Source organism: Eriocheir sinensis, chromosome 4, assembly GCF_024679095.1.
Source record: "Eriocheir sinensis breed Jianghai 21 chromosome 4, ASM2467909v1, whole genome shotgun sequence".
In the NCBI taxonomy this organism is placed as follows: Eukaryota; Metazoa; Arthropoda; class Malacostraca; order Decapoda; family Varunidae; genus Eriocheir; species Eriocheir sinensis.
This window is the reverse complement of record NC_066512.1, coordinates 10,607,353-10,630,408: the sequence shown is the minus strand read 5'-3', so window position 1 is coordinate 10,630,408 and position 23,056 is coordinate 10,607,353. Positions and strand designations below refer to the sequence as shown.

General features: G+C 42.4%; 1 protein-coding gene across 1 annotated transcript in view; it reads left to right on the top strand.

Annotated features, from left to right (window-relative positions):
- LOC127008321 (uncharacterized) overlaps positions 1 to 22,067 on the top strand; it is a 96,076-nt gene extending 74,009 nt beyond the window's left edge. The window contains exon 2 of the mRNA XM_050880206.1: positions 20,962 to 22,067. Within this exon, the coding sequence (XP_050736163.1) occupies positions 21,239 to 21,712 (474 nt within the window). The 5' untranslated portion in view covers positions 20,962 to 21,238 and the 3' untranslated portion in view covers positions 21,713 to 22,067. The remainder of the gene's footprint in view (positions 1 to 20,961) is intronic.
- The last annotated feature ends 989 nt before the right edge of the window (positions 22,068 to 23,056 follow it).

Genomic DNA, 23,056 nt, shown 5'->3' with positions numbered 1-23,056 from the left:
GAAAAAAGAAAACAATAATGAAAAAAAAGGCCGCTAATAATTGCCCCTAAAAAGATTAGAGAGGAGCGGCCGAAAGAGAAGTCAATTTCGAGAGGAGAGGTGTCTTGATACCCTCCTCTTGAAAGAGTTCAAGTCGTAGGCAGGAGGAAATACAGATGAAAGAAGATTGTTCCATAGTTTACCAGCGTAAGGGATGAAAGAGTGACGATACTGGTTAACTCTTGCATAAGGGGTTTGGACAGTATAGGGATGAGCTTGAGTAGAAAGTCGTGTGTGGCGAGGCCGCGGGAGGGGGGGAGGCATGCAGTTAGCAAGTTCAGAAGAGCAGTCAGCGTGAAAATATCTATAGAAGATAGAAAGAGAGGCAACATGGCGGCGGAATTTAAGAGGTAGAAGACTATCAGTAAGAGGAGGAGAACTGATGAGACGAAGACCCTTAGACTCCACTCTGTCCAGAAGATCTGTGTGAGATGCATGCTCCATACGAGAGCGGACAAGGCCCCTGTATATGGATAGCAACTGTGCGGGGGAGAAGAACTGGGGGAGACGATACAGAACGCCCAACCTCGAGGAAGCCGATTTAGTGAGAGAGGAGATGTGAAGTTTCCAGTTAAGATTTTGAGTTAAGGATAGACGAGGATATTTAGTGTTGAAGAAGGTGACCGCTGAGTGTTGTCGAAGAATAGGGGATAGATGTTTGGATGCTTGTGTCGAGCTGATAGGTGGATAAATTGAGTTTTTGAGGCATTGAAAGACACAAGGTTCCTTTTACCCAATCGGAAATGATAGCAAGGTCTGAGGTTAAGCGTTCTGCAGCCTCCAGTCTGGATTCATGTAATTCCTGTTGAGAGGGTCTTCTATTGAAAGAAGTTGAATAATGCAGCGTGGAGTCGTCCGCGTATGAGTGGATGGGACAGTTTGTTATGGAAAGAAGATCATTGATGAATAACAGGAAGAGAGTGGGTGATAGGACAGAGCCCTGTGGAACACCACTGTTGATAGGTTTAGGGGAAGAACAGTGACCGTCTACCACCGCAGAGATAGAACGGCCGGAAAGGAAACTGGAAACAAAATCATGACAATAGACTTTTCCATCTTTCCTTTTTTTTTCTTTCTCTTAAAAAGTACGCAAAACCACAACCCATTTAATCTAGTAACACTTCTTTGGCCTCCTTCCAAAGAGAACAAAAGACTATAGGCTGTTTATTCTTTATGAGACAAACCTGATTGGAGGAAACCAAGGGGACGCCAATGTAACGCATGGGTGGGGCAAGTCAGCCGATCCTGCCAGGAAGTACTTGGGAGGGATAGGGCAGCTGCATGGGTGGGAGCTTGCTCGAGAGGACCACCGGGAGTATTGGCGGCGAGTGAGTGAAGCGACGCGCTCCTGGGCGTATGCTCCCCATTAGTTAGTTAGTTAGTTTTTCCTAAAAAGACATCTTTTCCCTAAACATATTATTTCATTGCCATTTGTCCTGTAATATAAAAACAAAGTCACACACCTTATCTCTAGTCATGATTACTGACTTTTGAAAGAATACAAAAGTCGTTTACTTTTTTTTTTTTTTTACTGTTTCCTTCGCAGATCTATATAGTTACGAGATTAGTTATTATTAAAAAAATAATTTCTTGTCCTCTCCAGTAAGGAAGGAAAATACAATTAAACCTTACCCCTAATATTATACCTTCAGGCTTCATCTTTTTTTTTTTTTACAACAAAAGAGTCGGCTCAAGGCCAACAAAAAGTGTAGAAAAAAAGCCCGCTACTTGCTGCTCCCACAACAGAAGATAGTATAGAGTGGCCAGAAGAGAGTTCAATATCGGGTGGAGAGGTTTCCTAATACACTCTTCTTGAAAGAGGTCATGTTATAGGCAGGAGGAAATACAGACGAAGGAAGGCGGTGATAGAGTTTACCAGTGTAAGGGATGAAAGAGTGAAGATGTTGGTTAACTCTTGCATAAGGGGTTTGGACAGAATAGGGATGAGCTAGAGTGGACAGTCGAGTGCAGCGGGGCCGAGGGAGGGGGTGAGGCATGCAGTTAGCAAGTTCAGAACAGTCGGCGTGAAAATATCGATAGAAGATAGAAAGAGAGGCAACATGGCGGCGGAATTTAAGCGGTAGAAGACTATAGGTAAGAAGAGGAGAGCTGATGAGACGAAGAGACTCCACTCTGTCCAGGAGAGCTGTGTGAGTGGAGCCATACTCTGTACGTGAGATACATACTCCATACGAGGGCGGACAAGGCCCCTATAAATAGAAAGCATCTGTGCGGGAGAGAAGAACTGGCGGAGACGATACAGAACGCCCAACCTCGAGGAAGTTGATTTAGTGAGAGATGTGAAGTTTCCAGTTGAGATTTTGATTATTGACGACGGCAACATTAATAAACGTACTACCCATAAAGAGATTAACGATAGAAACTTTTACATAACGCTAATGAACTATGAAAGCTCTGTAGCAGTATCCTGCGGCCTATAAAATGGTATTAGGGGCGGTATCTGCTGTCTTTTTTTAGATAACGTTCTATTCGGATAGACCGAGGATGTTTAGTGTTGAAGAAGGTGACAGCTGGGTGTTATCGAAGAATAGGGGGTAGGTGTTTGGAAGATTGTGTCGCTTTGATAGGTGGAGAAATTGGGGTTTTAAGGCATTGAAGGACACAGGTTCCTCTTACCCCAATCGGAAATGATAGCAAGATCTGAGGTTAAGCGTTCTGCAGCTTCCAGTCTGGAGTCTTGTAATCATACATTTTAGATGAGTAGTAACGCATTATGATTACATGATAACATACTGCATACTTTTTTCCAATAAGGAACATCAACAACAAATAGATCCCTACACCTGTATTGACTACACCCTCTTGGTCTCTCATTATGGATGATGTAATGCTTTTTTCGTTTTTTCACACCCACAATCGCACATATTATAGTTTCACCTTCAAAATGTCTTAACTAATTCACCACAGCTTACTTAAACTTTGCCTTTCCCGTTGGAAGTCTCAGAAAATACGCAAAAATTGAAGTTAATTCATAAGGGACTTTGTGTCATATTGTTTCATAAGTTTGTTAATATTATCAGTTCAAATATTAATAATGATAACAGTAATATGGCCTCTTTGGATCGCATTGTTAAAGTGTTTTAAAGTTTACATTCTCTATAGTTTAATTGTACGATTATGCTAATTTTTATCGTGTCATACCTCATTTTTTCAATGTTACGTTGATAACCAACGAGGAGGACTAAGACACACGATCAGGGGGACTCCATTAATGAAATTAGGTTTGTAAATTAGTACCAATATTGACGACGACAACATTAATAAACGTACTACCCATACAGAGATTAACGATAGAAACTTTGTACATAACGCTAATGAATTATGAAAGCTCTGTAGCAGTATCCTGCGGCCTATAAAATGGTATTTGGGGCGGTATCTGCTGTCTCTTATTAGATAACGTTCTATTCTTTTTCTTAGCGGGATTTAGTGCTGATGTGAACCGTAAATTGGATGGAGGAAGAGAAATATGTCCTAGTATTAGGAAGGGCTGGAGTGGGGGAGGAGGCTGGGGGTTCGGGCTATGGTGTTATGAGTTGGGGGAGGGGGTCAGGGGTTGAAGGGGAGGGTTTGGGATTGAGAAGAAAGGGCAGGACATGATGAGATACGTAAGGTGGAATTTAGGGCAAACCTTTCTAAGGGGAAAAAGGGAACAAAGGCAGGAAGTAAGAAAGGATGGAAGAAGGGAGGGAATTCCATCTCGAAATTCTTATGCAACAATGTGGGAGAGAGAACAAGGTGGCTGCTGGGTGACTCTTCCACGCTTTCTTTCCACGTCCTCTACTTCATCAGTTATTTTTCTCTTCGTCCTTGGTTTCACTTCCTTATTCTCCTTCTCTTCCTCTTTCACTTCCGCATCCTCTCTAACTTATATTTTCTTTCTCCTCATATTCATAACTCTCCTCCTCCTCTTCCTCTTTCACTTCCTTATCCTCTTTTTAACTTATATTTTCTTTCTCCTCATATTCATAATTCTCCTCCTCCTCTTCCTCTTTCACTTCCGCATTCTATTTTTAACTTATATTTTCTTTCTCCTCATATTCATACCCCCCCTCCTCCTCCTCCTCCTCCTCCTTACCGCCACCACCACCAATACCAAAATAGCAAGACCAGCGAAGAATTCCTTATTACATTAAAAATACACCAATGATATTACTTGAAGCAAACAATATATACAATAAAAAACAAGGAAGTGAATAAGAAAACACTTGGGACCGTCCTCTTACTGCCCGTTTTCCTTCCTTTTCCCTCCTTTTCATTTTCACTTTTTCCTTCCAATCTCCTCCATTTCCTGTTTCTCTCCTGTTGCTCCTCCCCTCCTCTCTATTTTTTTGCCCATGTCACCAAACCTTTTTCTTCACTTATTTTTCCTAACGTTTCCTTCTTCTTTCCGTTCAATTAACTCTGTTTTCCTTCCTATTTGCTTTTCCTTCTAATCTCCTCTTTTTCTCCACGATTTCACTTTTTGTTTCCCTGTCGCTACCCTCGTTCTTCCACCATCCAAACATCATGGTCCTGCTGATTTATTGTTCCTTTCTCCTCCTCCTCCTCCTCTTCTTCCTATTATTTCCTACTTCTCCTTCTTCTTCTTCTTCGTCTTTCTCCTCTTCCTGTCTTTCTCCTCTCCTCCTTACCCTTCAGGGCAAGTTACTAATCGGTCTAGGTTTTCCGTTCACGAATGTTGATGAGGATGTTGGGTGGGGTATTGAGAGGAAAGAGGGAAAGAAGGAGGAGGAGGAAACATGGACGACGAGCAGGCTGCAGAAAGCCTATTGGCTCATTGCGAGGCTGCCTGCTTTTAGAGATTTAATCAATCCGTCAGCCACAGGATTGGTTTGCGGGAAGGATTAAAGCACTACTGAACGCACTCGTGGATACTTTTAGCTCACTCCCGATGCAGCAAAGTGACGGTCAATGCGATTTTTAAAGGAATTGATTGTTTTCGCACTAACCACTTCTGCAGGAAGGCCGTTCCAATGGCGGACGACTCTGTTCGAAAAGTAACTCCTGCCGATATCCGTAAAGCAGCGCGTGGCTTGAATTGTTTTACCGTTGTTTCTTGTTCGTGGGTTAGATTGTAGCGTGAAGAGTTCGGAGTGATCAATGTTGCTGAACTTGCTCAGGTACTTGAAGACTTGTATCATGTCTCCCCGCAGTCATTTTCGGGTTAGACTTGGATTCGCTTGCTATTCGCTTCTCACAGTCGCGCTTACATTGGCGGATAAGGGTTCTGCAAGCTCTGAGGCTGCGTTGGTATTGTTCACGTGCTTCATCTGCGTTGTTTTTCTTTAACAAGTTGTAATTTCTTTTCTTTAAATTTATCGCCCTTCTGACTTGGATAGCGATCCATAGTGAGTTTACGCCGTTGTTTGTTCTCCTAGTCTTCATGGGAACTGTCGTCCTCTCTACTTCTAGGAGTTTATTTCTGAAGATATTCCACGCGTCGTCTACAAGGGCAAAGTTTAGGTGTTCCCAAGTAGCTTGATGCAGTAGTTCACGAGCAAGTTTGAAGTTAGCTTTTCTGTAGTCTGGAATCTTGGACGCGTTTTCTAATAGATCATGTTCCATTCTAATGCTGAAGCGAATTAGGTGGTGATAGCAGCCGTTTAGTATCTCACCGACTCTCCCTTCGCGTACGAGGTCGGGGTAGTCACGAGTACGAGGTCCAGGATATTGTTTTCACGCGTTGGTTGGGCAATAATCTGGGTTAGAAATGTGTCTTCTAACATTTCGAGTAGCCTATTACCCGCCTGGTCTCCATTCATTGTGTTCCAGTTGATTTTGGGACAGTTGAAGTCCCCAATAATTGCTGACTGCTTGTTTTGCGTTATGGTGTGAATTTCTTCGTACAACGCTGCGTCGTCAGCTGCTTGTTGCTTAGGAGGTCTGTATACGGTACCAATCGTCAGCTTCTTGTGCTTGCTAGTTTCTAGCTCGATATAGACGGAGTCGTATTTTTCTGAGTCTTTTTTTTTCATTGCAGGGAGCGTGTTCTTGACGTAACACATGATACCGCCTCCTTTTTTGTGGAGTCTGTTCTTGTAGAAACTTTCGTATCCTGGAACTGAAAATTCAGTCATTAAGTGATCAGAGGTAGCCCATATTTCGGTAACTGCTATTATGTCTGGCTTCTCCACGTCTGGGTATAAGACTCCGTGCGTTGGTGTACAAGACGGAGATGTCTTTTTTGGGTTTGGCGCTTCGGGGCACAGTGGACGGGTTTCTGCGTGTATTTTCTGTTGGGGGCCTTCGTGTGTGCTGAGCTGTCGCTGCAATTTGGTAGCTTACGTTGCGTTGGCGCCCCTCACTCGCTTGAAGTTTTTTTAATACGAAAGTACCTCATCATTCAGTAACCGACCAATCCGTGCTAAGCCAATCTCATTAAGGTGTAGACCGTCAGGACGGAAAAGGTCGGGGTTATCATAGAAATGATCCCACGCGTTTGTGAACGAAACTTCCTCGTCCTGACAGAGGTGTTTCGATCTGTTGTTGATGTTTGACGCCTTTCTGTGGAATCCTGTGAAGGCGTTGATTCTCGGCAGAATCCCGGAGATAATGATGTGTCGTGACTCTTGCTTGTAGCGGCGAATCACCCGTCGGTAATTAGCTAAAATTTCCTTCGTTTGTGTCGACTGCACAAAAGAGGAAGAGGAAGAGGAAAATAAAAGGGAAAAGGAAGCCGAAGAAAAGGAGGATAGTGAAGTAGTAGAGAGAGAGGGGGAAGGAGAAGGAGCAAAAGGTTAAGGAGAGGTAATTAGGTCGATGGGATGAGATGAGAAGGAAGAAGAGGGAGTGGGGGGGGCAGTGAAGGGAGCAAAGGACGGCGCACAAAGGCGGTGTGTGGGAGCAAATCCTGGTCACTGCCCTGTCTCTGGTGCGTGAGAATGTATTAATACCTGGTCATTATTGCTATTATTATTATTATTATTATTATTATTATTATTATTATTATTATTATTATTATTATTATTATTATTATTATTATTATTATTATTATTATTATTATCATTATTATTATTATTATTATTATTATTATTATTATTATTATTATTATTATTATTATTATTATTATTATTATTATTATTATTATTATTATTATTATTATTATTATTATTATTATTATTATTATTATTATTATTATTATTATTGTTATTATTATTATTATCACTTATTATCATTATCATTATCACTGTTATTATTATTATTATTATTATTATTATTATTATTATTATTATTATTATTATTATTATTATTATTATTATTATTATTATTATTATTATTATTATTATTATTAATATTCATTATTGTTATTATTTTTATTATTTTATTATTTTATTTCATTATAATTATTACTCAATCTTAATTATTTTCAGTATTGTGTTATAATTATTATTAATGTTATTCATTAGCCAAACAAATAACTTGTAACGAAATGATGACATTTCATATTTTACTTCCATTCTTCATTAATTTTATTGTAATTTTTCATTTATTTTTGCCAAGTGTTTTTCCCAGATATCTACGCTGAAGTAATAGAAAAAAATAATAGTGTATATTTTACCAACACGAATTTCCACGTATCATTTATATAATGTTTTTTTTTTTTTACCTGTAAATGTGTATTTGATAAATGCTTGATTGGTCAATACTTGGCTTTTATCTTTTATTTATCTCACGAGTGTGCGTGTGCTCGAGCGATACACTGGTGAGAAAACACCGGGAATTAATTAAGGACCAGGGAATGCTTGGCGCTTATTATTATTTTGTTAAAAAGTCATTTTCTGTTCGTGCAAATGAAACTCCTTTCTTTCTCACGTCGTCTTCGTCTCACATTACATTTACTTACGTTTTTACCACGAGTAATTGCCGCGCAGGAGTGTTCTTTTAATAGACTTATCTTTTTCATGTTTTCTCTTTATATATATTTTTTCAATTTCTTTGTCCGTGTATGTTTGCTTTTTTTTTTTTGGGGGGGGGAGGGGTTGTGTTTGTTTGTTTGATTGAGTGTGTGTGTGTGTGTGTGTGTGTGTGTGTGTGTGTGTGTGTGTGTGTGTGTGTGTGTGTGTGTGTGTGTGTGTGTGTGTGTGTGTGTGTGTGTTCTTAACGTTCGTCGTTGCCTCGCCGTTTCAAGGAGACAAGTGGCGGCTATTTTTCTTGACCTTGGCTCCAGAGGGACTGTTTTTCAACCGAAGTATGATGAAGTGACGACATGTATCACGTGCTGAGAGTGGTGTGGGTGTGGTTGGGGGGCGGAGAGAGAGAGAGAGAGAGAGAGAGAGAGAGAGAGAGAGAGAGAGACACAGACAGACAGACAGAGACAGACAGACAGACAGACAGAGACAGACAGACACAGACAGACAGAGAGACACAGACAGACAGAGACAGACAGACAGAGAGAGAGAGAGAGAGAGAGAGAGAGAGAGAGAGAGAGAGAGAGAGAGAGAGAGAGAGAGAGAGATTTTTTACAAGGCTTAATGGTTTTCCTGCCTTTCAATTACTTTAGAAAATCAATCCATGACTTCTTTTACTTGCTTTTCACCTTTCCCGGCACTGGACACGCGTCGGCCCCAGCTTTTATGTATTTTTCGATCACGTCTCATATTCATCGTTCATATACGACAGCTCGTGGCAAAAGTGAAAGTCTTTCTCCGCTTTTTATAATGCAACTCATAATAATTTTTTATTCTATTTGTTCTCAGAATTCATGTTTATTTCTCTTTCATCCTTCATTTATCTCAGTGATTATTCTTTTCTTACTATTTTGACTTTTCGATTTTTTTTTCTCTGGTAAAATCTTCCTTTTTTGTTTTTTTGTTCACATACGTTTATCTCCCCGTCTACCTCTTTAACTACTTACAAAATATACTTAAGTTATCCATTTCCTTGTTATTGTTTCATAGACGCCTCATTTTTATTCTCTTCAATAAGCCTACTTTTTCTTTTCCCTAACGTTTCTTCACAATTTTTTACAGTGTTGTTTGTAATCTTTCTGCCGCCTGTATCTCTTTCTTACTGTGTTTATGCTTTCCCTGTACTAATTGCATGACTTAACTACCTTTTTAATATACCTTCGCATGCTCTTATACAAGAATCTTATCCTTCATTTTATCTCTGTTCTTAACCTTTTCCCTTCCTTATCTGTTATCTATGCTTACTTTCCTAATCGCCTATCTTTCCAATTCTTTCCTTTCACCTTCAGCCGTCTTTTTCACTTACTCTCATATATTCTTTCTCGTTCTTTTTCCAGCTCTATTATTCTCTTCTTTTCACTTTCCCATCATTTTCATTGTCTTGCCTTCACTTTCCCATCCCTTTCATTATCATGTCTTCACTTTCCCATCCCTTTCATTCTCTTGTCTTCACTTTCCCATCCCTTTCATTGTCTTGCATTCACTTTCCCATCCCTTTCATTGTCTTGCATTCACTTTCCCATCCCTTTCATTCCTTGTCTTCACTTTCCCATCCCTTTCATTATCATGTCTTCACTTTCCCATCCCTTTCATTCTCTTGCCTTCACTTTCCCATCCCTTTCATTCTCTTGCCTTCACTTTCCCATCCCTTTCATTGTCTTGCCTTCACTTTCCCATCCCTTTCATTATCTTGCCTTCACTTTCCCATCCCTTTCAATCTCCTGGCTTCACTTTCCCATCCCTTTCATTAGCATGTCTTCACTTTCCCATCCCTTTCATTCTCTTGCCTTCACTTTCCCATCCCTTTCATTCTCCTGGCTTCACTTTCCCATCCCTTTCATTTTCTTGCCTTCCCTTTCCCATCCTTTTCATTGTCTTGCCTTCACTTTCCCATCCCTTTCATTCTCTTGTCTTCACTTTCCCATCCCTTTCATTCTCTTGCCTTCACTTTCCCATCCATTTCATTCTCTTGCCTTCACTTTCCCATCCATTTCATTCTCTTGCCTTTACTTTCCCATCCCTTTCATTCTCTTGTCTTCACTTTCCCATCCCTTTCATTAGCATGTCTTCACTTTCCCATCCCTTTCATTCTCTTGCCTTCACTTTCCCATCCCTTTCATTCTCTTGCCTTCACTTTCCCATCCCTTTCATTATCTTGTCTTCACTTTCCCATCCCTTTCATTCTCTTGCCTTCACTTTCCCATCCCTTTCATTCTCTTGCCTTCACTTTCCCATCCCTTTCATTAGCATGTCTTCACTTTCCCATCCCTTTCATTCTCTTGCCTTCACTTTCCCATCCCTTTCATTGTCTTGCCTTCACTTTCCCTTCCCTTTCATTCTCTTGTCTTCACTTTCCCATCACTTTCATTCTCTTGCCTTCACTTTCCCATCCCTTTCATTGTCTTGCCTTCACTTTCCCTTCCCTTTCATTCTCTTGCCTTCACTTTCCCATCCCTTTCATTCTCTTGCCTTCACTTTCCCATCCCTTTCATTCTCTTGCCTTCACTTTCCCATCCCTTTCATTCTCTTGCCTTCACTTTCCCATCCCTTTCATTCTCTTGCCTTCACTTTCCCATCCCTTTCATTGCCTTGCCTTCACTTTCCCATCCCTTTCATTCTCTTGCCTTCACTTTCCCATCCCTTTCATTCTTTTGTCTTCACTTTCCTATCCTTTTCATTCTCTTGTCTTAACTTTCCCATCCCTTTCATTCTCCTGGCTTCACTTTCCCATCCCTTTCATTGTCTTACCTTCACTTTCCCATCCTTTTCATTCTCCTGGCTTCACTTTCCCATCCCTTTCATTCTCCTGGCTTCACTTTCCCATCCCTTTCATTCTCCTGGCTTCACTTTCCCATCCCTTTCATTCTCCTGGCTTCACTTTCCCATCCCTTTCATTCTCCTGGCTTCACTTTCCCATCCTTTCATTCTCTTGGCTTCACTTTCCTATCCTTTTCATTCTCTTGGCTTTACTTTCCCATCCCTTTCATTCTCTTGCCTTCACTTTCCCATCCCTTTCATTCTCTTGCCTTCACTTTCCCATCCCTTTCATTCTCTTGGCTTCACTTTCCCATCCCTTTCATTCTCCTGGCTTCACTTTCCCATTCCTTTCATTCTCTTGGCTTCAATTTCCTATCCCTTTCATTCTCTTGGCCTCACTTTCCCATCCCTTTCATTCTCCTGGCTTCACTTTCCCATCCCTTTCATTCTCCTGGCTTCACTCTCTCATCCCTTTCATTCTCCTGGCTTCACTTTCCCATCCCTTTCATTCTCCTGGCTTCACTTTCCCATCCCTTTCATTCTCCTGGCTTCACTTTCCCATCTTTTTCATTCTCCTGGCTTCACTTTCCCATCCCTTTCATTCTCCTGGCTTCACTTTCCCATCCCTTTCATTCTCTTGTCTTCACTTTCCCATCCCTTTCATTCTCCTGGCTTCACTTTCCCATCCCTTTCATTCTCCTGGCTTCACTTTCCCATCCCTTTCATTCTCCAGGCTTCACTTTCCCATCCCTTTCATTCTCTTGTCTTCACTTTCCCATCCCTTTCATTCTCCTGGCTTCACTTTCCCATCCCTTTCATTCTCCTGGCTTCACTTTCCCACCCCTTTCATTGTCTTGCCTTCACTTTCCGAACCCTTTCATTCTCTTGTCTTCACTTTCCCATCCCTCTTATTCTCTTACCTTCCCCTTTCCTAGTCTTCTTCATTTTCTTTTAGGTTATCTAGGCCCCTTCATTTTCTCTTACCTCACTCCTTTTCTTCGTCAACCCCTTTCATTATATTTCCTTCCATTTCCCTTCAGTCCCCTTCCTTTCTCTTTCCCATAACCCTTTATTCTTTACTTTTTCTTTCATGTATCCCTTCATTCTCTTCCATTTCCTTTCCTTTTCCTCTTCATTCTCTTCCTTTCTCAGTCTCAGCTCCCTTAATTTTCTCCCTCTTCCCTCCCCAGTCCCTTTCATCCTCCTGCCTCCACCCACCGCCTAGGCACCAGCCGCCACCTACCTGTCTACCTCACGTGCCTCCACTCTAGCTCCTGATCAACCTACCTGTCTCCTGCACTAATCTGGGAGCCAACGAAGCGAGCGTCCCGTAGCCTCGTTTAGGAGATTATGCGGAGAGAAAAAAAAAAAAAAGGCCTGACACACCTTTTACAAGATGAATAGAAAATACCTTGATAATACTCTTGAGAGAGTCTAGTACGGTATTTTAAGACATTATTTGAATAACATATCTATACATTACGTTTAGAAGTTGAGGAGTGGATGCTGCAGTAATACCCGTTAAGTACAAGGATAGTGATTCAACATCAGGAATGATTATTTTTATTAGTATGTTGCAAGGTAGGTGTAGCATGAATAGTCATTAGGGGTACTGAAGGTTTAGTAAATGAAAAAAACGAGCAGCTATCAACTTTGTGTGGTCATGTATGAAATGACATGAAAGCTCTCATATTAATACGTTGACAAGTGTGCAGTCGCCAATTGATATCATGGAGATTGAATTGGCGATAAATTAAAGTTAAATGAAAAAATTTGTATATCAAATTTCTGCAGTTAGGTAATAAATACATATCGTAAATTTGTGCCATAAACACAAAAAGATAAGCTTATGTAGTATACAGCTGCAACAGTGCGTGGAAGGGAGTGTGGATTAGCAGGTCACTGGCTGTAGAAAGGAATATTTAGACAATACTACCTCTCTCTTTATCCTTATCATTGCTCGTAAGCGCTTATTTGTTCTGATTTTCCTGTATCACCGCCGAACTAAAATTACTCATAAACATGAATATCGACACTTACTGCTAAGCGCTCCAACCATTTGTTTCCTAGGCCAGCTGGTGGTGAGGCGTTCCTGACGTGTCGCTCCTCGTTTTAGCATGTGGTCACCAATCTTGTTTTACTGACATCCATCCATCCATCTGACTCACGTTTACCAATGCTCACCTTTACCAACGCCCTACTCTCTCCCATCAATCATCGCTCCGCCCCTCTCTTCTCCCTTCAAGTTCCCTTCATCCCTCAATCCCTTTTCTGTAAGCCTGTAAGAGTTTCCTCCGGTCACTGACCCGTCATGTAGGTACACACACACACACACACACACACACACACACACATACACATACACAAGAACGCACGCACGCACGCCCCACACACACACACACAGCTCAAATAACAGACGTGTAAACTTACTTCACTTGAGTGCGGAAATTTAAAGACACGTGCATTTCTAAGTTTAATTATTGAAAATGAGATAATGGGCCTTGTTACACTGTTATGGCCCGGGCTTTCGTGGGAGTCGCCCGTGTGTGTCTTTCTGCCTTTATTATCATCGCTCTTATTTTTTAAATTCCTATACATGTACTTCCTTTGTTATTACAATATCTGGAAATATTACACAAAAATTCTGGGAGATTTTGAAGTATTACAGTCGCCTTTCCTAGTTCTCGCTTATTTTGTAATCTGAACAGTAAATTTCAGGAACTTCAGGAACAGTAAACTTATGGAAACTATAGAGTGTTTCCTTTCAGTATTACATTCACGATTTCTGTTTCTTGCTTTCTGTATAAAGCGAAAGTTTGATTTCAGAAAGTGCTGGAAATGATAGCGTGTTCTCTACAGTCTACATTAATTACATTTAGGGGAGGCGGTGGCTGAGTGGTTAGCGTGACGGCCCCGCGTTCAGGAGCTCCAGGAGGGACGCGGGCTCGAATCCTGGCCGCCGCACAGCTGAGGTTTTTCAGTCACCGCCGAGTGGCCTAAGACTACCCACATGCTGCCCTGAAGACCACCCATCAACCCGGACTCTAGATAACCCCTCCAAAGAGAGGCTCAAAGATGAGTTCCGTGGGGCAGCATGAGCCAACACAAGATGGCGCCACTATAAACACTCGCCTGCGCCAGAACGGGCTGGGCAAAGCATCAGGCCCCACCGAGAACAAGCCTACCGGAGCAATAGGCTACGACTTTAAACAAAATAAAAAAAAATCGGTTCACGTGTACTTTTCGCTTCGTCCTTTGAGTAACACGATAGGCACCTGCACATCGCCTACTTCTGGTGATTCATGGGATTTATTACAAAACTACGAGTGCTATTGCTTTGTTTTCATACCACTATACCTATCGCTTACTATCGCTGCTGCTACTACTACTACTACTACTACTACTACTACCACCCATGTTTATTTTCCCGACACATAATCATGGAGGGCTCCATAGCTTGGAGGTCATTAGCCCCAACTCTGTTCGCTAATGACTGTGGCATCCAACCATATCACTAATACTACCTAGCACTAAATCACCTATCATCTATTACGTCCAGATCCCCCTTTCCTTCCCTACTCAAGTCACTACCGACCCACCCTAATGTCACTCTCCACCACTGTGGCTTCATAGTCCATATTGGAGATGTTGGTGGCTTTTGGGCAAGAGTGTCTGGTGCCCCTGAGACATAGGATGGCCGACCTGAGCAGGGAGAACGAGAGGCGACACCTCATCCAGGCGACAACATGGCTCCTTGGCTGATGCTTCTTTTCTGAGATTAGTTCCACGAGGCGTGCGTAGAAGCATTGGGCCCTGGGACCCATCCCTCCGGATGTGGTGAAGACGAGGGGGGTGAAGCTGCCCTGATCCACATGTTGGATTCTTTCACCATATGCCCTTGTCTTCTCCTGCTCGTTCCTGTGGTGGGCGGCTTGCAGGGGCAGCTCACGGTGACAAGCAGCCATCGGGTCGAATATGCGGATGTCCATGAACGCCCGCTGTCCGCGCACCCAGAATCCGCGGGCACTTACATCAACCCGTGCCTCCTGTGAGGTATTGGCCGTCCTGTACCGAAGGTGTTCGCCGTCCAGGGGAAGCAGTGCCGGCTCGGTAGTGACGTCTTGGCATACCTTCCCGAGCATGCTGGCTGTCAGATCCCTCACTTCATCGTGTCGAATACAGATAAAGCCTCCTTTTTTACATGTCATGGTGTGGGTGACATTATTTGGTGATCCACATGCACAGAGATCAGGCAGTCCCTCAATACTACTATTACTACTACTACTCCTACTACTACTACTACTACTACCACCAAATTGATAAAATACTAATCATAATATTGATAGTAATAATAATTATAATACTGATGATAATCCTGATACTGACAGGACAATATATGCTTAAATCTGAGCCAATCTTCTGAGCCATCTTGATGACGTCATTAAATCCTCGTATCATAGGCTTAACTAGGGAAGGAGGAGGAGGAGGAGAAGGAGGAGGAGGAAAATGAGTGAACCTTGCAAAATATGAACCTGACGAAGAGACGGATTAGAGAGAGAGAGGGAGAGAAAGAGAGAGAGAATGTCGTAGATCAGATGAAGATGGGAGAGAATAAATAGAGAAGGTCATCGCCTTTATTACACGTTGAGAAAAAAAAAAACAGAGCAGACTTTACTTGAAGGAGAAAAACACGTTGATATTTACTTCCCGCGGCATCATTATGTGTCGAGGGAGCATGGGCGTGACGCGGAACAAAGGGTGGGGGGGGAAGACTGTCGGGCGCAAATCACGTAAGAAAAAGAGCCGTGCAGTGCGTCGAGATTAAGTTTAGTGGAGAGTAAAGGAGAAGAAATATGTCCTGCAAAATGTGGAGGAGGGAGAAGAAGCGGTGAAGAAAGAATGGGAGATATTTTGCATGGGGTCGCTCATGTTTTATTTATATCTTATTTCTTATGATGAAAGATGTAGAAAGGAGACTGGCGTAATTTGCTATGATACAAAAAACATGTTTAAGAAATGGAGATATTTATTTTACTGACTCATGTATGAAAAGGATAAAATATTTTGTTATGAACCGTCTGAAGTGTGGAAAAGTATCTAAATTGTTTGTGAATTAAAAAAGAGAGATGATAAAGAAAGCAAAATATAATGAAATGAAAAATGTAAACAAAATTGGAATCTGAGGAATATTAGCAGCGAGGAAGGAGAGTTAGAATAGGAAAAGGATTGGGATGGAAATGCAATACTTTAAGTTCAATATATTAACCTCGATCCTTATGTTTTCCTTCCATATTTCTTTTCAATTTGCTGTATTTTTTTCACTTATTTTTCTGTTTTCTTCTTTTTTCCTTTCCTCCTCCATTTCATCTGTTCCACCTTCTCTCCATTCCTTCTGTATTGATTATTTTTCTTTTTTCTTTCATACATTCTTTACATCGTTCTCCCTTTCTTCCTTTTCACTGTTTTTTTTAATTATTTTCTGTCCTCCTCTTCCTCCTCTTCCTCCTCCCCTTCCTCCTCCTCCCCTTCCCCTTCCTTCTCCTCTTCCTCCTCTTATTTAAATAACTAGTCATTATCATCATCAATAAATCAAATCATCGCTTGCCTACTGTTTGATAGAGAGTAAGAGTGAGTAAGAGTAAAAGTAAGAGTGAGAGTAAGAGTAAAAGTAAGAGTGAGAGTAAATGTAAGAGTGAGCGTGAGAGTGAGTGTAATTTAGGTCTCTCCTTTTTCCCACAAAGTTGCATTGCCTTTTTTTATTCGTCATGGTATTTTAGTGGTTGTCCCAGATTCAGTTTTTATTATCTTTCTCTTACCTTTTTTCTTTCCTTATTCTTCCTTTCGCGTGTGAGTGTATTGGCTACTGCCGTGTTTTGGGGCCGGATCCGGATCGATAAATATTATCCCGAGAAAAACAAAACCTGTATTGAACTGGAAGTGAATTATTTATTGTTTTCTGCCCCCTGCGCCCGCACGCACACACGCACATCATCGCTGTTTGCTTTTACATTCTGCTCTCGCACCCTACACTCACTCTCAGTTCTTCCACCTTCTTCATCTGTCTTCACCTTTTCCGCTCTTTTCCAGCCACTTCATGCGCCGCAGTTCCTAACACACCAAACCCATCACTTTCTATCTCTTCACAACGTTTCTCTCCTGTATTCTTTTAATTCTCTCTTTATTTTTCCATGCAGTTACATCCCCCTCCAATCCATTATCCTAACCCTACATTCTTTGCACGAGCTTTAATCACGCATCCTCCCCCCACTAACGCTTCCATACCGTCACCGTCTACCGTCACCCAGTTTTGCCCAGGACCACAACAGCTAAGTCACGCAGTAGTTGGTTAGGTCACGGCAGTTCAGGTCACAACAGCATGGTACAGCAAAGGGGCGCAGGAGAGAGTGAGAGTGAGAGATGTCGAGGTATTGATGTCCTTTATTGGATTTCTGTTTGGATTCTGTGTGTGTGTGTGTGTGTGTGTGTGTGTGTGTGTGTGTGTGTGTCGGTGGAAGTATGGCACGAAACATAGATTTATAGGGAACGGTTGAGGGATGGAAGGGATATTGAAGGGTGTAGGGAAGCACAAATGATTGATGGAATACCGTACCTGTGAGCATGTTGGGCGCACTGATGAAGCTGAGATGGATGGAGAGAGACAGGTCAAAAATATGTTGTTTAATAGTGGATATTTGCTTTGATGGTCGTATGTGGAGATTTGTAAGAAAATACATAATCAATCTTATGTAAACGGAATAAGGATAAATTGGTGAGTTAGGAATAACGTACTGAAAAAAACTTGATTGGGATATTTTGTTTTCTAACGTAAATGGGATATGAAATGCGGTAAAAGATGAACGTAGTATGATAGAAAAAAGAAGTAGGTATATCTGGTATAGTAATAAAGATGCTTGGATTATGGGGAAGCTGAAGGATAGAAGGCCACAGAATGAATACGAGGATTGGGGTATGATGGAAAGGTACTGGGAGGCTAAAAGGAGGGATGGAAGCTGTGTCGGAAGGTAGCGAGGTAAGAAACGGGAAATGAAGGTCTGAATAAAAGATGGGAATATTCATTGAAGTGGCAGGGAAATAAGACTGTGGACGAGAAATTAATTAACTTGCGCAGGGAGGAGAAAAAACAAAGTGGAGATGAAAATATCACCGGGAAATACAGACGAGAGGAAGAGGATAGGAACACGAGGGAGGGGAAAATACAATGTTAAAAGGAGATAGAAGCGTGAAAAGAATAAGAGAGGGGAGAGAGAATGTGTAGAGGGAACCTTCAAACATTTCAGGGAGATAAAAATAGGAGAGAGGGGAGAAAGGAAATGTGAAGGGAAAGTGGAAGCGTAAAACGGAAAAACGGGAATATGGAAAAGGGGAGGCAGAAACTACAGAAAGGAAAAGATGAAAGGATACAATAGCGAAGATAGGAAAGGTGAAGGAGCACTATCGGAATGTGACAGGGAAGATTAAAGGGATGAGGGGAGATGGAAGAATAAAGAAAACGAATTAGAATGAAGGAGAAATTGAGAAATTAGATGTTGGAGAGCAGAGAACATAAAAATGATGGAACTGCTGTGTATGAGAGAGAGAGAGAGAGAGAGAGAGAGAGAGAGAGAGAGAGAGAGAGAGAGAGAGAGAGAGACCAATTAACAGAAAAAGACTGACGTGTTTTCCTACCTGTCTGTCTGTCTGTCTGGAATGGATAGTAAAATGCTCAGTAAAATAAATAATGGACCGTATTTTACATTCATTCTTTCGCTGTATATTTTTTCCCTTGCGCTGCTGTTATTTGTTTACTGTGTGTGGGTGTATCATTATTCTCTTCCTGTCGTAAGTGTGAGCAATATATGGATCTTATTAATAATTGCATGCTAATGATTTCAGGGACCATGTTATATTGCTTTTCGGGAATAACTTTTTAACAATGTTCAATATGTATGATAATTTGATAAAGCATGTTTTAGACCTTGCCCTATTTTCCTCAATATGAATCGTCAACAAGATGTAGATGATTGTCACTGATAAGAGACACATAATAATAAAACCCTATAGATCAGGGGTTCTTAACCTGATGGTGATCCCAGACCCCACTGGATCGCTCATTGTGGTCACATACCCCCTTCGCTTGACTGCCGAAATCATCATCACTAGTCTTATTTAATGTATAATATATAATAATATTTAGAGATTGAGTTCCTTAACCCCAGTATTTGGTTATCATGCCCTAAAGTGGTGTGGATGCTCCCGGTTAAGAACCCTTGCTATAGATGAAGTGCTCCCTCTTGTAAGGCTAGCAAGCGTTACTGTGGAACTGGAGGATGCGCATGCGCTGGGAGGTCAACATACCTTACTGCGTCCGGCTTAATGAGTGAACTCTTCAGCTGTAAACACCACATTGGTGCTGGATCTCTCTGCGGGCTGGCTGGCAGGCTGATTCAATGACTGAAGAGATAAATCAAATGTCTCTTAACTAGTCTGGTAAAGTACATGAAAAAATAAAACCATTAAAAAATAAAACAGACGTGGCAGGGCGCTGGACTCGGGGCTGCCACTATAGTCAGTTTCACGAGACCTGGTGGGCCTAACCCTTCAAGGATGGCCTCATGAACTTGGCATCATTACTTGAGTGACGGCTTCATTGGCTGTTGTTTCCTAGATCCAACCTGCGGCAAGTTCCATTTGCCATGACAGCCTACTACCCAAGCAATGATACCAAGCCCAGTAGTCCATCCTTGAAGGGTTAGCTCCGCCAGCTGTCGTGGAACCGGCTATAGTAAATGGATCATGCGTCTGACATCTCACTGGCCACCAGCGCAGGTGCACAACGCCACATCAACGTTTGCTAGCCTTGCATCAGTAAGTACTTCATTTGCCGGGTGCTATCATTACGGGCCTGATAACTATACCTTCAGCATCTATATTTTAAAAATGTCATATTGACAAAAATTGGGCAAGGTCTAAAATATGCTTTGTAAAATCATCACATTAATCTGACGCTTTGTGAAAAAGTGATTCCCGAAAAATGGCATAACGGCCGCGGAAACCTATAGTAGTATATATGAATAGTGTATGGTCCCAGGTAGTGTGTGTGTGTGTGTGTGTGTGTGTGTGTGTGTGTGTGTGTGTGTGTGTGTGTGTGTGTGTGTGTGTGTGTGTGTGTGTGTGTGTTTTGCTCAGGCGTAATGAAAATATGACATCTGTCCAATTATTATCGTTACGGGTGTAAAAAAATTATAACAGGTGCCAGTCTCTCTCTCTCTCTCTCTCTCTTTGCCATTATCGTTACGGGGCTTATCACACACACACAGTTATCCCTCTCTCTCTCTCTCTCCACACACACACACACACACACACACACACACCTACACACACACACACACACACACACACACACACACACACACACACACACACACACACACACACACACACACACACACACACACACACACACACACACACACACACACACACACACACACACACACACACACACACACACACACACACACACACACACACACACACACACACACACACACACACACACACACACACACACACACACACACACACACACACACACACACACACACACACACACACACACACACACACACACACACACACACACACCACACACACACACACACACACACACACACACACACACACACACACACACACACACACACTCACACACACACACACACACACACACACACACACACACACACACACACACACACACTCTCTCTCTCTCTCTCTCTCTCTCTCTCTCTCTCTCTCTCTCTCTCTCTCTCTCACTCACTCACACACACTCTCACTCTCTCACACACACACTCACACACACACACACACACACACACACACACACACACACACACACACACACACACACACACACACACACACACACACACACACAGGTATGTCGCTGCAATGTGTGTGCTAAAAAAAATCTGATATATAATGTCCAAAAATGTTCTGGAGTGGGGGGATAGGAGAAGGGGACTGACGGATCACCCAACAATACCACTTCTTCCGCCACCACAACCGCCACTAGCCCCAAGTCGCCCCGTCGTCAAATATTCATGTTCCTCCCAATTGATGTCACGCGCTGGGTATTGGCAGAGGGGGATGTTTTTTTTTTTTCAGAGCAGTCAATAAATCGGTGTGGCACGGATATCTTTTGTGTGGGCTTCACCGTCTCATGCTTTATTCACAGGTGCGAGTGACTACTACTTAGAGAACTGTTAAGACACATTGACCGAAAAGATATTGATTAGCTAATGGAACAAGACAGTGACAGAAAATAAGATATTGATTATCTGATAAGACAGTGACAGAAGAGATATACGAGTAGCTGATGCGGAGCGGAAGTGCGTGTTTATTGGCATCAGGTGTGACGGAACGAGCCTGAGCCGCGTGAACTCCAGGTGTGAGGCAGGTGCGGGAGCCAGGTAGACAGGCCAGGGCGCGGAGCAGGGCATGGGCGGGAGAGCATGAGTGACCATGGCTGTGGCGGGGGGATCGGTGGCGGCGACTCCTCCTCCACCGAGCGTTCCTCCCACACCTCCTCCACTACCCTCCTCACCGACCCGACGAGACATGCTACAGGCAGGGGCGGCGAAGGCTCCAGCTGGAGGACTACCCCGATTCTGGAGGCCCTAGCCCGCCCCGCCCAGCTGTCCAGCCCCTCGCTTGCCGCCCGGAGACTTACGCGATGGAAACGAATTGCCTCGGACGACATGGAGAAGTGCATGGAGGAGCAGGAGGAGTCTTCTTCCCCCAACGAGACGCGGCAGAACACAGTGGACGATGGGGTTGAGGCGGACACGGAGGAGACGCCCGGGGACAGCGTGGACAGCGGAGGGCCGACCAGGGGTAAGGAAAAGGGTTCTGAGGTCCCGCCGCTTTCTGACTCCGAGGAGGACTCAACGCACGTGCTGATGCGACCCAAGGACCCATACAGGTGAGGTGTGGCGACCTGTTTGAACACACACACACACACACACACACACACACACCAGCATGCCCACCCACCACACATTTCCTCTCTTGACTCCCATTAACCTTCCATGTCTCCCACCCACCCTGTTCCCTCTGTCACGGAACCATCCTTTTCCAACAATCACTAAACCGCACATTCCACTTCCAACAATTGCTCATTTGACTATTTAAACTCACGTCTACCTTAAAACTCCTTTCTCTGCCTTCCCCAAAATTTCAAAATATCCACAGTTAATTTAGGCACCATCCATTCAGAAGGGTTCCTAGGTTCCTGATTACTGAAGACACTCAGTCTGCCTGTGTTACTGCTCTCTCCACTATTGCTGCTACTCCTCCTTTTCTTCGTCCTCCTGGTCCTATTCTTCATCGTTTCCTTATTTTTTCTTCTGTCTTCTCTCTTCTTCTTCTTCTTCTTCTTCTTCTAGAGTAAAGTCATCGGAATATGCCTGCATTTAACATTTTGTTTTGGAAAGAATATCATTTATGAACAATACAAACATAATGGGAGAAAAGATGGAGCCCTGTGGAACCACACGAGTAATAGGTTTAGAGGTAGAATAGTGCCCGTCTATCACAGTGGAGACAGATCGGCCTGAAAGGAAACTTGAGTTGAAAGTACAGAGGAAAGATAGAATCCATATTATGGTAGTTTAGAAATCGAAGATTTGTGGTAGAATCTGAAAAGCTTTCGAGATGTTTAAGGCAGCTGGACAAGATTTACCGAAACAGGTAAGAGAAGATGACCAGCATCGGTATTGACTTCAAGAACGTTCCTAGGAGAAGCTATATTGGGGATCAGATATATTAGAAGCTTATAGATGCCTCAGAAATATCGCTTTGAAGATTATTTCAAATGCTTTAGAAAGACAAATAATTAAATCTCTAGGACATTGGTTTGAAGGCTGAGTCGTTACATGTCTTAGGCACAGGATGTATGTTGGCGTACTTCTAACATAGATGGTGAAAAGGAGTGGCGAAAGAGTTTGACCAACATGAAAACACAGTTTTTAAAGACAATAGGAGGAACTCCATCCAATCCATAATACTTCTGAGGATCCATGCCAGAAAGAGCATAGAAAACATCATTATTGTGAATTTTAAAACCAGGCATAGTAAAGTCAGATAGGGGATGACTGGAAGGAAAATGCGTCTAGTGGACTTAAAAGAATGCTCGAGCGAGTTCATTTTTTCTATAGACAGCTGTGATTGTTCTAGGGATTTTTTTTTTTAATGAGAGAAGTCTGAAATTTAAAAAAAAAAAAATTGAGATATCAATGGTTTAAAATTTCGAAGGATGGATCAGTTCTATT